Source organism: Pristiophorus japonicus, chromosome 2, assembly GCF_044704955.1.
Source record: "Pristiophorus japonicus isolate sPriJap1 chromosome 2, sPriJap1.hap1, whole genome shotgun sequence".
Lineage (NCBI taxonomy): Eukaryota > Metazoa > Chordata > Chondrichthyes > Pristiophoridae > Pristiophorus > Pristiophorus japonicus.
The window spans coordinates 313,580,002-313,594,501 of NC_091978.1; the positions used below are offsets into that span (position 1 = coordinate 313,580,002).

At 47.3% G+C, this 14,500-nt stretch overlaps 1 protein-coding gene across 1 annotated transcript in view; it reads left to right on the forward strand.

Annotated features, from left to right (window-relative positions):
- rxfp1 (relaxin family peptide receptor 1) overlaps positions 1-14,500 on the forward strand; it is a 173,643-nt gene that overhangs the window by 63,360 nt on the left and 95,783 nt on the right. Inside the window, 1 exon segment of the mRNA XM_070862488.1 lies at positions 13,261-13,332. Within this exon segment, the coding sequence (XP_070718589.1) occupies positions 13,261-13,332 (72 nt within the window).

The following is a 14,500-nucleotide window of genomic DNA, read 5'->3' on the forward strand; positions in this document are numbered from 1 at the left end:
CAAAATGTATTGACACAAATGTTTGTTGGAGCATGGAATGTTTTGCCACAAGGGTGCTTGAGGCAGAGACTATAGAATTTTTAAAGGGACAATTGGATAAATATTTGAAGCAGAGGAAGATATGGGGCTGTGTGAGTGTTTTTCGATTGCACGAGCACAGAGCTGGCAGAGCTCTATAGGACAAATGTACTGCACATTTCTATGGTTCTGATCAGAAGGATATCTGAAAAGTGGAAACTCATTTTAATGGGAAACTTCAATATAGACAAGGAAAACTAAAGTGAATTGCAGTCAGAATTGGTCGATGTAATGGACAACTGCTTCTTGACCAGTGTGTCAAAGAAGACACACGGGGCATTGTTCATCTTGACCTGATATTCGTTAATTATCCAGAAAATTTACAAGAAATGGAAGACATGGCACTCCTAGAGGACACTGGCCACAAAATGATAAAGTTTGATATGATTTACATCAGAAATACCTAACTCCAGGAGCCAAGTACATAAGGGGGCTGAAATTCATCAATTCACCGCCTGCTGTCCACTGCCGCCGACATTGCTCTTACAGATTCGCCAAGTACCACTTTCGAGGTGGCCTGGAGTAGGCGGGAGGGGAGAGCCGCCGCGAACCGCCCGTTGACATCAGCGGATATACGAGTGGCGTAACTGACCTCCCGCCTGCTGAGCTCCCATATTGATGGGGGCGGGAGTCGGTGCCAGAACGGGGGTGGACCGCTGCGAGGAGGCTGGTCTGTCCCCAATGGTAAGTATAGAACCTGAAAAAAAGGTTAGTGAACCTTTTTTTTAAATTTCCACAACGACTTACCTGGATGGGATCCCCTGAAGGTCTTCCGCTAATTTTTTTATTTTTTACTGATAATTTTTTTTTTCAGGTCTTGACCCTCCGTGGGCCATCCTCGACGGCACTTGGGCAACAAGCGCCTCTGCCGCCGAGAATGAGACCTCCCGCCCGCTGCTGCCTAGATTGGTGGAGTACGTCATCCATTTGCCGCCCGCCGACCTTCGAGGGACCTCGGCGATGAATATCCCGCCCTGATGGCTTGCATCCTAGGGTCTTAAGAGAAGTAGCGGCAGGGATAGTGGATGCATTGGTTGTAATTTACCAAAATTCCCTGGATTCTGGGGAGATACCAGCAGATTGGAAAACCGCAAATGTAACACCCCAATTTAAAAAGCAGACAAAAAGCAGGAAACTATAGACCAGTTAGCCTAACATCTGTGGTTGGGAAAATGTTGGAGTCCACTATTAAAGAAGCAGTAGCAGGACATTTGGAAAAGCATAATTCGGTCAGGCAGAGTCAGCATGGATTTATGAAGGGGAAGTCATGTTTGACAAATTTGCTGGAATTCTTTGAGGATGAAACAAACAGGGTGGATAAAGGGGAACCAATGGATGTGGTATACTTGGACTTCCAGCAGGCATTTGATAAGGTGCCACATAAAAGGTTACTGCACAAGATAAAAGTTCACAGGGTTGGGGGTAATATATTAGCATGGATAGAGGATTGGCTAACTAATAGAAAACAGAGAGTGGGGATAAATGGTTCATTCTCGGATTGACAACCAATAACTAGTGGGATGCCGCAGGGATCAGTGCTGGGACCCCAACTATTTACAATCTATATTAACAACTTGGATGAAGGGACCGAGTGTAACGTAGCAAAGTTTGCTGATGATACAAAGATGGGAGGAAAAGCAATGTGTGAGGAGGACATACAAAACCTGCAAAAGGATATAGACAGGCTAAGTGAGTGGGCAAAAATTTGGCAGAAAAAAATCGAAGAGCAAATTATTATTTAAATGGAGAAAAATTGCAAAGTGCTGCAGTACAGCGGGAATTGGGGGTCCTAGTGCATGAAACACAAAAGATTAGTATGCTGGTACAGCATGTGATCAGGAAGGCCAATGGAATCTTGGCCTTTATTGCAAAGGGGATGGAGTATAAAAGCAGAGAAGTCTTGCTACAGTTGTACAGGGTATTGGTGAGACCACACCTAGAATACTACGTACAGGTTTGGTTTCCATATTTAAGAAAGGATATACTTGCTTTGGAGGCAGTTCAGAGAAGGTTTACAAGGTTGATTCCGGAGATGAAGGGATTGACTTATGAGGAAAGGTTGAGTAGGTAGGTCCTCTACTTATTGGAATTCAGAAGAATGAGAGGTGATCTTATCGAAACGTATAAGATTATGTGGGGGCTTGACAAGGTGGATGCAGAGAGGATGCTTCCACTGATGGGGAAGACTAGAACTAGGGGGTATAAACTTAGAATAAAGGGCCGCCCATTTAAAACTGAGATGAGGAGGAATTTCTTCTCTAAGGGTTGTAAATCTGTGGAATTTGCTGCCACAGCTGTGGAAGCTGGGACATTGAATAAATTTAAGACAGAGATAGACAGTTTCTTAAATGATAAGGGAAAAAGGGGTTATGGGGAGCGGGTAGGGAAGTGGACCTGAGTCCATGATCGGATCAGCCATGATCGTAATAAATGGCGGAGCAGGCTCAATGGGCCATATGGCTTACACCTGCTCCTATTTCTTATGTTCTTATGTTCTTAAGTGCGCAGGAGCCATATAGAATTACATAGATTTACAGCACAAAAAACAAGGCTTTCGGCCCAACTGATCCATGCCAGTGTTTATGCTCCACATGAACCTCCTCCCATTGTACATCATTTCACCCTGTCACCGTGAACTTCTATTCCTTTCTCCCTCATGTGTTTATCTAGCTTTCACTTAAATGTATCTATGGTATTTGCCTCAACCACTCCATGTGGTCTCAAGTTCCATATTCTAACAACTCTCTGGGTAAAGAAGTTTCTACTGATTTCCATATTGGATTTATTTGTGACCATTTTATATTTATAATCCCTAGTTTTGGATTCCCTCACAAACGGAAACATTGTCCCCAGTTTTAATTTGAGATGTGCTGGGAGTAGCGGGAAACTCGGAAAAGTTCGGCGCATCTGTCAGTGGCTTTTTAGCTCAGACACATCTTTATAATTTTACGTCGAGATTTCCTGTCCAATCTGTCATGTATGTAACACCACTGTATTACTATATACACTCAACCTTGATGCACACCTTGACCACAAGGGGTGAACTTGTGGGAGACACTCCTTACCTGATCACACAGGTATAAAAAGGGAGGTCCCTCGCAGGGTCATTGTCTTTGGAGTCCTGTAAATAAAAAGAGAGCAGGTCACAGAGTGACCTTGTCCCCAGAATGTGCCTCGTGTGGTTTCATGGTGTAGAGTAAGGACTTTACACAATCAACAGTAGTGGGCGTGATGTGGGCCCGCATGACATGATCTCAACTCCAGTATTTAAAGGGACACTCCAAACATGCAAGTTGAAGCAATTGGAGTTGGCGGTCCGATACCTGGAACTGTCAGAATGGAGTCCAAATAGACAAAGGCTGTGCCCCGTTTTACTGACGCCTCCCTGGATGTGCTGCTGGGGGCTGTGAGGAGTAGTAGACAGGTACTCTTCCCTAGCAACGGGAGGAAGAAGCTTGCTGCTGAGACCAAGAAGGCGAGGTTGGAGGTTGTGGAGGAGGTCAGCAGCAGGAGTGTGGTGCCACACTCCTGGATTCAGTGTAGGAGTTGGGTTAATGACCTAAGAAGATCAGGAAAGGTGAGTACAGTGCCACATCCACCTACATCCTGTTGTGTGCATCATCCCACCCCTTCACTCTACCTTCTCAGGCCTACGTCATCACATTACTCCTCACACTCATTTACCTTGCAGGTGCAACCATCCGTCACTTTCTAAGCACTTCCTCACAACGCCATCTATCCATCCACCACTGCCACTCACCCTCATCCTTATCCAATATCACACCTCTCCAGATAGTCACCCTCACCAATGCACTCCATTCATTGGGTGAACACATGTCATTATACTCACTCGTAGGTCTGTTCTTGCCCTCCTTGCAGGAGAAGAGAGTAGAGAATACCAGTGAGCGGGAGAGAACCAGAGGGGGTCTCCGCAGATCACGCAGCTCACAACTGCAGCGGTATCGCTCGCTGTCGGAGATGGGGAGCTCCCAATTACCTGGTGACATAATTAAGTAAAAGCCACCCACATGTCATATGATACTCAGTCATGTTGACTTGGTTTCAAAAGCGAATGAAATATGATCATCTTCATAATGATAACTTGCAACATTCTTATATTACCAGGACTAATTCATGTATTTTATCTTCCACTGGGCAGCAGCTGTCGGTAAACGCGGTGGGCGACAAGCCCTCAGAGTAGTTCAGTTCTTCTGAGGATGCACCGCACAACATTCATTCAGACCATGCACCAGCTCAGATACTCACACTTCGGTGGGACCAGTAAGACAGATACTTGGTTTTCACCTGGTGACTCATACTTCACAAGAGCTGATGGTCATGGCAGGGAGTGCAGTGGTCGTCTGCAGCAGAGAGCACAGCCCACTACACGCTCTGCTCAGTTGGAAACAGATGCTGTACCTCGGGGTCAATGAAAAGGAGAATAATTGAGCAGCAGAGAATGTGCAATGCACTGACAGGCCTTCAAAGTAGACTCACTATGATTTCAGAGAGATTAGAGGAGACCACCTCAAAGGAGGTGATGTCATAGGCCATTGAGATTCTGGGCTAGATTTTACACTTTTGTGCAGATCGCCCAAAAATGGGCGTTATTTCCTGCATGGGCGGTAAAAATGGGTTTTCAGATCGCTGGCTTGTTGCCCATTCTCAAAGCCCCTAGTCTCCATTTTTGAAATTGGGCGTTACCACGAGCGATATGAAATGGGCGTTAGCGTTAAATCTCTCTGACCTTCTGCCATAAAGTGTCGCCGCCCTTAGCAACAGCTTGGCAACGCTCGTTTCCCGCGATTCAGGAAGTCAGGGGTCATTATTACATGCGCAGAAGAGGAGACGGAGAGAGAGGGAGCATATAGGGACTGAAAGGTGTGTGTGGCTGTGGTGTGTGCTTGTTTGGCTATTGTGGGAGGCACGAGGGAGAATCACCAGCAGCAAAAAGCCGACTAAACACCAAGAACATAGTTGGCACCGAGTTTTTGTCCAACAAATAAGATATAACATGGAAGGGATGGAGGAGGCCCTGGAGCTGGTAGCCAGGAACACTGGTGGCAAAGGGCTCCCAGTGGTCCCAGAGCGCAGCACTGCACCCCAAGGTGCCGCACCCCCATTGCCAATGACACATGAGACCCAGGAGCAACATCTTGCTTTTGGCACGGAGCACGTTTTCACCTCGGGACCGTCCTCTCCCGCATCCATCCAAGCAGCGGTTCGGCCGTCACCCCACCCCCAATGAAGCATCGCCTGAGGAGCTCCTCAGCCAGGGAGCTTGGAGTCAGGAGGGGAAGAGGTAGAGGTGGGGAGGAGAAGCGGGTGGGTGGGGGGGGGGGCGGTGGGCTAGGGAGGGGGGGAGGAAAGTGAGGTGCATGGCCGCAGGTGTTGTCTGGGGCATATTTTTAGATTGCTGCTGCTATTTTGGTGGGAGGGTCGGGGAAAGGGGCAAGTGGCAACAACTACCTTGTTGTTTTGCATTTGTGTTCTGTTTTGCTGGAAATGGGGACCATTGTAATGATGTAAATGTGATAAATTTGTTGTGGGCTAAGGCAGGGGTGGGGTGGGGTGGTTTTTACAGATATAATTTCAGACAATGGTCGGATTAAATGTTTTTTATTTAACATAACCTTGGATGTTAAATTGGCTCAGATAGCTGCACCGTTACACACTGATGATTCCTTAACATGAACGGATAAATTACATTTAACTTCAATCAACTTAAACTTTAACTGTCACCAAGGTGATGCCCACCATTGATGTATGACCTGCACACCCAGCAGTGTATCAGCTTTGTAAATATCACCAACGTTCTTTCAGAAAAAGCGCTCATTTATGAGCTCCTGATGTAAGAGTCTTGCAGCTATGCAGCCACCACGGGCCCTTTCCTGTGGTCTACAGGGGGGCGGGAGCATGGCTTCAGTGTCAGCCCGATTGTCTGGCCCGATGTCAGCATCCACCTCCTCGTCCTCCTCTTCCTCTCTCTCCTGAGGTGGACCGTCAGACCCTTCTGGCAATTCTTGTCCCCTCCTGATAGCCAAGTTGTGCAGCATGTAGCACACCACCATGAATTGAGCTATCTGCTCAGGGTGGTATTGGAGCTCACCTCCTGAGTGGTCCAGGCATCTAAAGCGCTGCTTAAGCACTCCAATGGTTTTCTCGATGATATCGTGAGTGGCTCTGTGGCTCTCGTTGTAACGCTTCTCAGTTTCGGTGGGTGTCACGCGGGGGGTCATAGCCAGGTGGCAAGGCCATATCCTTTGTCACCAAGCATCCAACATTGACCTTGTGTCTGATTGTTAAACAAGTCAGATACAGTGCTCTCACCCAGGATGAGAGCACCATGGATGCTGCCCGTAAATTTAGCATTCACTGCCATAACAATTTGCTGGTGGTCAACAACGAGTTGCACATTCAGGGAGTGGAATCCCTTGCGGTTCATGAAAACCTCTGCATCTTGAAAAGGTGCCCACATCGCGATGTGCATACAGTCTATTGCTCCCTGCACCTTGGGGAAGTTAGCAATTTGGTAGAATCCTAAAGCCCTCTCAGTCTGAGCCTCCCTGGTCATAGGGAAGCTGATAAAGTCCATCCTGCATGCGTACAGGGCTTCAGTGACCTGTCTAATGCAGCAATGTGTGGCATGCTGAGACAGACTGCAAATGTCGCCAGCTGTGACCTGAAAAGAACCTGATGCGTAGAACGACTGTGCCGTGGTAACTTTGACCTCGACGGACAGTGCAGTACTGATGGTGCTGGTAGGCTGCAGATCTCCCCTTATCAGCTGGCATACCTCAGTGATAACCTCTTTGTGGAAGCGCAGTCTCCGAAGGCAGATGTTATTGGACAAGTTGAGGTAAGACCGCTTCCTGTACTTGTGGGGGGTGTAACATCTGGTCCTCCTCATCAGTCTGGCACGTCTTACATTGGGCACACAATGCTGTGGAGCAAACCTTCTGCCATCTCGAGTCTGCAGCATGTGATTGGTCATCAAGACAGGGTGAGAAAGGACAGGCCCCATTCCAATAGCTCTCTGTTTTCCGCCGATTGATCAAAAAGAATGAATGTCCCGACAAAGACACATATTACATTCCAATTGTTCACAGTATGATAAAGATGTTTGATTAGATGTTCACATCACCTCCAAAGACCTCTAGAGTACATCCGAATTCCCCCAAGTTGAAGCAGAGCAGCCTTTTAAATGATGCGACAAATGATTTAGAACATGGCGTCCATAACGCTGTGAGTAGTTCCGGTTAGTTCCACTTTTTCCCAACAGTTTTTTGGGCGAGCGATATTCTGGGCAAAATGTGTGCGAGGTAGTGAAAGTGACCCCGGACGATCTCCTGGGCGTTAGTTTCGGCAAATGTGATCTTTATGACAAAATCAAGTGGGTGGTCGGTATTATTGAATCTCGGCATTAATTACGTGTGGAAAGTAACGCTGGCCGATATTATGGCCGTTGGTTTCGCCCATTCTAATGATTCCGCCCAAAAAAAGTGGGCAGGCGGTATTTTTTCCCAGTGTTACACACATGGGGAAAGTAACGTTCACCGATAAATGTCTGAAAAATGGGCGTTAGTTTCCATTTTGTGGCTAAATGGGCGATATCTGGGCGTTATACATCATTTCAGCGGTAAAATGGACGTTAAGTGGGCGTTATGCATGCAAAAAAAGTGGTAAATCTAGCCCCATGTCGTCTTCCATGGATAGAGTGGCCAGCATCATGGACCATCAAACGCTCCAATCAAATCAGTCTTTGCATGTTTTCAACACCACCAGCAGACTCTGGATGCCAACATGTCTGCCACCTTAAATATGTTGACAGATACCTTAGCCTTGGCCTTACAGCGCTGAACTGATCTGCACCATATTGTTCTCCGGCACAGTGGTAGCAGTGATGTGTGGCTGGGCCATGAGAAGGATGATGGTGAAAGGGTTCATGGTAGTGAGAACTCCATTCAAAGCACTTCCACTTCTCAACCACAGCCCACCTCTCAGTCAGTGGCCCACATTCTGCCTCATGTCCCGATGGCTGTGCCTGCCCCTGCATCGGTGCTGGTGGAGCGGTCTTTGGTGGGGCCTTCATGGGCTCCAAAACCCAGAGGGCATCGGCCAAGAGCATCTCAGCAGAGGTATGGTATGATGGGAATGTAGTTAGCAACATGGATCTGGGGTTTCATTCATTAGAATCGGAGTCTGTTGATGCATTTCCGGACAGCCCGTCCGGAAGCGGGATTGGCTGCCTGCCTCCTCCCGTCCTCCTCATCCTCTTTTGCTTCCTCTTGCTCTTGCTCATCTTCCTCCTCCTCATCTTCATCTTCCTCCTCCTCTTCCCCCTCTCCATCATCCTCCTCCTGTTGGTCCCAGTAACCTTTGTGGCAATGGCAGAGCTCTCATGATGGCCAAGTTGTGAAGCATGCAGTCGACCACCACAAAATGAGACACCTGCTCCGCCGAGTACTGAAGGGCTCCTCCTGAACGGGCAAGGCAGCGGAACCATTGCTTCAGTAGCCCGATGGTCTGCTCCATGATGATCCTGGTGAAAGCATGGCTCTCATTATATGTGCTGGGCACAAGTGTTGGGGTTACGGAGGGGAGTCATGAGACAGGTAGAGTGGATAGCCTTTGTCTCTGAGCAGCCAACCTCGAGTTTGATGTGGTGGCTGGAAGAGTGCTGGCACACCGGACTGCAGCGGTTCAAGAAGGCAGCTCACCACCACCTTCTCAAGGGCAATTAGGGGTGGGCAATAAATGCTGGCCTTGCCAGCGATGCCCACATCCCATGAACGAATAAAAAAAAAGGATGAAGCGATCATAACTGCTGCTAGGATAGCATGGTCGCACAACAACTGCACATTAAATGAGTGGTAGCATTTATGGTTACAGAAGATCTCAGGATTGTTGTGCAGTGCCACAAAGCCACATGTGTGCAGTTGATAGCGCCCTGTACCATGGGGAAGCCCGCTGTCCTGGCAAAGCCACTTGCGCACAATGTCACAGAGCATGGAGGAGTCCAGCTTCAACTTTTCTCAATGATTCGCACGAAGCATGGAATCCATATGTCCAACATGGACTGAGTGGTCAGCTCCAACAGTGGAACCCACCATGATGCAGCACCTTATGACAACTGATAGCTTGAATGGTAGCAATAGCTGCTGCCATGGAAGCTCAGGCAATTACTTTGGCAGCTCATACTGCCAGCATGGAAGCTTAGATGGCTGCCACCTTGGCTTTGCGAACCACTGTTGAAAGCGACTCCCAGAGCCTTACATCACTTCTGCACTCTGTTCTTTAGCAGACTCCTAGTGCTGAGGTGCTGCCCTAAGAGTGTGGCCTTCTCAGAAGATCAGCCTGCCTGCTCCCCCACTAGATATTCTGTCAGTGCCATTACAGGTGGCACTCATTCAGCTGGTCCAGACTACTGCTGCCCACACTGAGACCGGAATTTTGCCGGCGCTCAGAGGGCGGGTTCGGAGGTGGGTCTGCTGTCAAATTATAAAAGATTGACAGCGGTTCAGGATCCCACTGTCAACTCGCCTCCACATCAGTTTCCCAACTGCCGGGTCTGTCTACACTCTACAGACCCGACACAAAGGGGCAGGGGAGCCAATTGACATCATTAAGAGCTTGTTAAAAGGTTCTGAAACAGTATTTTTAAGCTTTTTGACAAGATTCACAGCGCTCGGGGATCACGTCAGGTAAGTAGGTCGGATTTTCAATGACTCTTCATTCTTCTGAATAGATGACAGCTGCAAAAGTGGAATAAAAGCTACCATTTCGCAGCTGTTCACTTTCCAATCTTAAAAGCTGGAGCCTTCAGGATTTGGAAGACACTTTTGAGCTTTATGCAGTTTGGAAATGTTTGGAGTAAATTCTCTATCCACTGTCACCTCCTCAGAACAACCTATCTCACCCTTGACAGATCGCATCTGTCATAACTTCAGCTGCCATCTATTCCATCAGCATCGGTGCTCTTGAAAAAAATCTCATCTTGGTCCTCAGAATCCCATCACAATCAGTCCCAACACCAGCATCACCAGGCACACCAGCATCACCAGACACACCAGGATCACCAGACACACCAGTATCACCAGGCACACCAGCATCACCAGACACACCAGTATCACCAGGCACACCTCCAGCACCAACAGCAACAACAACCTTACACAAAAACAAAATACTCTCCACAGATACTGCTGACCCGATGAGATTTCCAGCATTTTCTGTTTTTATAACAACAACAACCTTCTCCGCAATCACCTGATGCTGCACAGGACACAAGCCATCAGCACCTGACCACATTGCTGCCCGGGAGGCCAGGAATGGTCTCACCATGGCCACTTTTACTTCACTTGATGCTGTACACTCTGGCTGCCACATGATGTGCCAGGTTGGCACCACCCCACAGCAGCACCATAAAGCATCCCTACAATGCCCAAACCATTCCTTTCCCACTCATCACCATTGACAGGTGTACCGTTATGTCTCACCATTCACTGCGACTCACTAAGCTACTCCAAAGGTGCACAAAAATCTGTCCAAGAAGGGAAAGTGTTGAAAATAAATATTTCAATGTTTGACAACGCATTAAGAGAAACTTTACATGAATATTGGCTAAAAGAACCAACTCCCTACCCTTGTGTGTTAGTTGGTATGATTGGACAAGGATGAGGGCAAGTGTGAAGGGTGGCTAGTGAGATGGAGATGTGATAATGTGGATAGAGAGAGACGGATGGTTGGAGGTGCAAAGTAAGTTGGTGTGAGTAAGGATGTGCAGGAGTAGGGTGGTGTGAGTGGCACAGCAGGATGAGGTTAAGTGTGGCTTTGAAGTAACGTTTTGTGATCTACTGAGAACATTGAAATGTTTGTGCCACTGCAGCCAGCTCCTTCTGATGACATCCCTGCTTGTGCCCCCCTGTGCAATGTACAACCAGGCTGTGTTGATCTCCTGGGGAGGTCTCTTCCACCCACTGGAAGGGAAGAGAAACTTCCTATGTGCCGTGACTCCCTCCATAAGCATATGAAGGGAGTCATGGGTGAGCCTGAGTGCAGCTGTGCACCTCTGTGCAATGCTTGTCAGTGTTTGTAGCACTTCAATGTTGCAGAACACTGACAGCACAACTGTCAAAATCAATGTGGACATGGTCTCTTTAAGGAAGCCAGCAGATGACGTGTCATTAAATGATGTCATCAGACCCGCTTCCTTTGAATTGGCTGGGAACCTCACAGGAAGGGCTTAACAAGCTCCATCAACAGAAATTCTTTTTGCAGAGTAGGATGGAGCCAGGAGTGGGGTCTCAACCTGCCACCTATCCCGTCTGCCCCGGACTCGCCACGGTTTCGTGAAATCGTAGCCTGAGACACTGCAGTCTGCATCCGGGCCCTCTAGGACCAGAATTGCTCGAGCTCGTCCTCCAAGGCCATCTGAAGTGTCCTTAATAGAAGCTCAGCAGCCTTCCTCCTCCCAAGATGTAGCCACTTTTGTTGCTCCTCAATAAAGTTGAGGTAGAAGTGCCCACTGAAGGCCCTCTGTGGACATGGTCTCCTGCTCAGTTCCCTCCTCCACCTTCTCCTCCCTCTTCAGAAAGCTACTTCTGCTCTATGATGTCTTCCTTGCTGCTCTCCCTCACCCTCTATTCCCAAAGGCAGCCTTATCAGACGACCCATGTCTGCAACCAGCCTATTTATGAGGCAAAGAGCAACAATAGTGCAAAATCTCTCTGTGAAAGGTTTGTGATGGAATACAGTAAAAATTGCCTAAAGTCAAACAATAGCCAGAAATACTAAACCAACAACTAGCCAGTAAGTACTGTATGATGCCTTTAAATAGTGCTGGCGATTGAGCCCTCATGCCACTTAGCACCATGTTGTGTAGAACGAGGTCAGCACATGGCGACTGAAGTGCTGGGGCGATCCAAAATGTAAAACCCGTCCTGCAAGCAGCGCAGCACCCTAATTTAAATATATTACTTCCCGCTTAATGCTGCTGGTGTGTGCTCTTGATGACAGCGCTGCCTCCTCTACCAATATGGCGGGTGGTGCACTTCCAGCCGTAAATGTGGACATGCTTCCTGTCTGCCATATTGGGGGCTTAGTACAGCAACAAATTTCTGGGCCATGATCTTGTAGAGACATAACATTGTTAAGCGTATCAAAAAAGTTAACCGGGACCATTACTTTAAATTATATTGTAGGAGTAGAACTCGGAGACATGGGTTCAAATAAATGAAAAGTTATTTTAGTACTGATATCCGGAAAAAAATTCTTCAGCTACGTGGGCCTATTTTAACCTTTCTCACTCGGTGGAAACGGGTCGGGTAGGCTGTGCTCCTGGTGCATTCCTGGCAGCCGCAATTTTAACCATGTAGTTATTTTAATCGGCCGAATCACCCGCCAGATGCCTCATGAATCCATGTAATTCAGGATCCTAAGATGCAATTAGGACCCTGACACCATTTTATTGTAAAGTTACAGAATCCTGCCCAGCACCCAACCCACCAGTAAAACATAGCAGGATTGGTCTTTCAGAGTCACTGAAGCAGTATTTAAAGGGGTACTCACCTGCATGAAATAACTGATTCAGAGGACCATCCCAAATTGAACTGGAATTCAGTATAAATTTACCCAATTACTTCCTCACCTCAATTATATTAGATATAGAATTACCAGAAATATTTGTGTCAGACAGTGGGAGATTGCTGTTAGCGGGCGGTGCGGCACGGCGATGTCTTTCACAAGACTTTGTCTCATGAAAAATTCTGGTGGATAATCAAAACGGTGCATAATTGGGACATGCACAACGGAGATTCCACTGTATTTGGAAAGAAAATTTCATGTTGACTTGTGATATTGCTGGGCTGTTTTAGGAATATAGGGAGTAGTTAATTTTACCTGATCTGTGCTAATTGAACTCATTATAGATTGTGATAACCTCTCAGTGGCCAGGAAAATTACCATGGGGTGGATGGCAGACTTGGGTAAGTTTGGTCAGCATCTCCCACCGAACTGCCATAAGTGCAGGAGAGTAATGATAGCCGTGAAGTTGGTATGTGAATACGGACCATCAATGTAAATGCAATGTGATAGTTACACCACCTGCAGGCAAAGAGCAACAAAAATTAAAAATAAGATTAATAATCAATGTAAATAACAGCAGGCTGTATCTTTACTTTTCAGGTATTTAAACAACAATCAAATAGCGTTCCTGCCACCGGGCGTGTTTGAAGATCTCCACGAAGTTGAATGGCTGTAGGTGTTTTTACCTGTCTCTTTAATATAGATGAATACTTCGAAGAGATGATTTTCCTCCCCCTTTTCTCCCCCCACCTGCAGTGCGCTCTGCCAGACATGGCATGAACCCAACAAGGCCCCAGTAAAGCACTGGTAATGATTGCCAGCTGCAGCACTTTCTGGCTATTGTCCAAAAACAACAGCCAGAAACAACAGTCAGAAACAACAGCCAGAAACCAAATGTGGTGCTGAAAAAGAAGCACCTTCTGCTTGGCTCCAATAGTTTGTACCAAGACCTGTTGAATCTTCCATTATAAGCAAGACTGGGTACAGGGCATAAGGCCCAGTTCTACCTGGGGTACTTTCTAATGGGCATCCTCTCAACAATCCTGTAGGAAAATGAGGTGGGCTAGCCGGTTACACCCCCTCCCACTTCATTTCCATGGCTGTACCTGTTTGGAACAAAACTGCTCCACCTCCTCAATTCCCAGGAAACCCCTGAGCAGTGTAAAGGAGAAGATTTTGGTCCTTGACCTTTTTCCCTCTGCTTTGCTTCTGGAAACTGAATGTTCAAGATGGTATTTCTTTTGAAGATGTATATTTTACTGTACAACTTCACACTGCCCTTTTTGATGAGATTGCTCAGATTTGTTTTCAGCATGTTTTTGGAATTGCATGACCTAATTACACTGCAGTGTCAGCTAGCCTCTGATAACACAAACAAAAATGCACTTCACAGCCAGTTAATTGCATTTGAAGTGTAGTCATTGTTATTTTAAAGGCAATTGTCATCATCATCGGCAGTCCCGCGAACGAGGATGACTTGCTTCCACAAGAGTTCACAGATGTTTCAATGAAGAACCCGATGTTCCAGTCCTGAACTCCAATTGAGAGGGTGGAATATGCCTGTGCGTGGATTTTTTTAACTTGTGGTGATCGATGCACATCAGCCACCACAAGGGCTCGACAGAGCTAGGCCTTTAGTCAGTAGCAAGGGTTGAACCAGGATGACTAGAGACCTGCTCTGCTGCATGGACCTAGTGCACACACACATCGCAGTGTGGGCAGGCCCATGCTGCCCCTGGGCCCTCGGCTCTTCTGGGCCCCGTACCCTCATTTGCCGAACCTTCGCTCACGATGTTCCAAGGCCCGCCGTCCAGCTCTATTTATAGCCCCGATCTGCAGT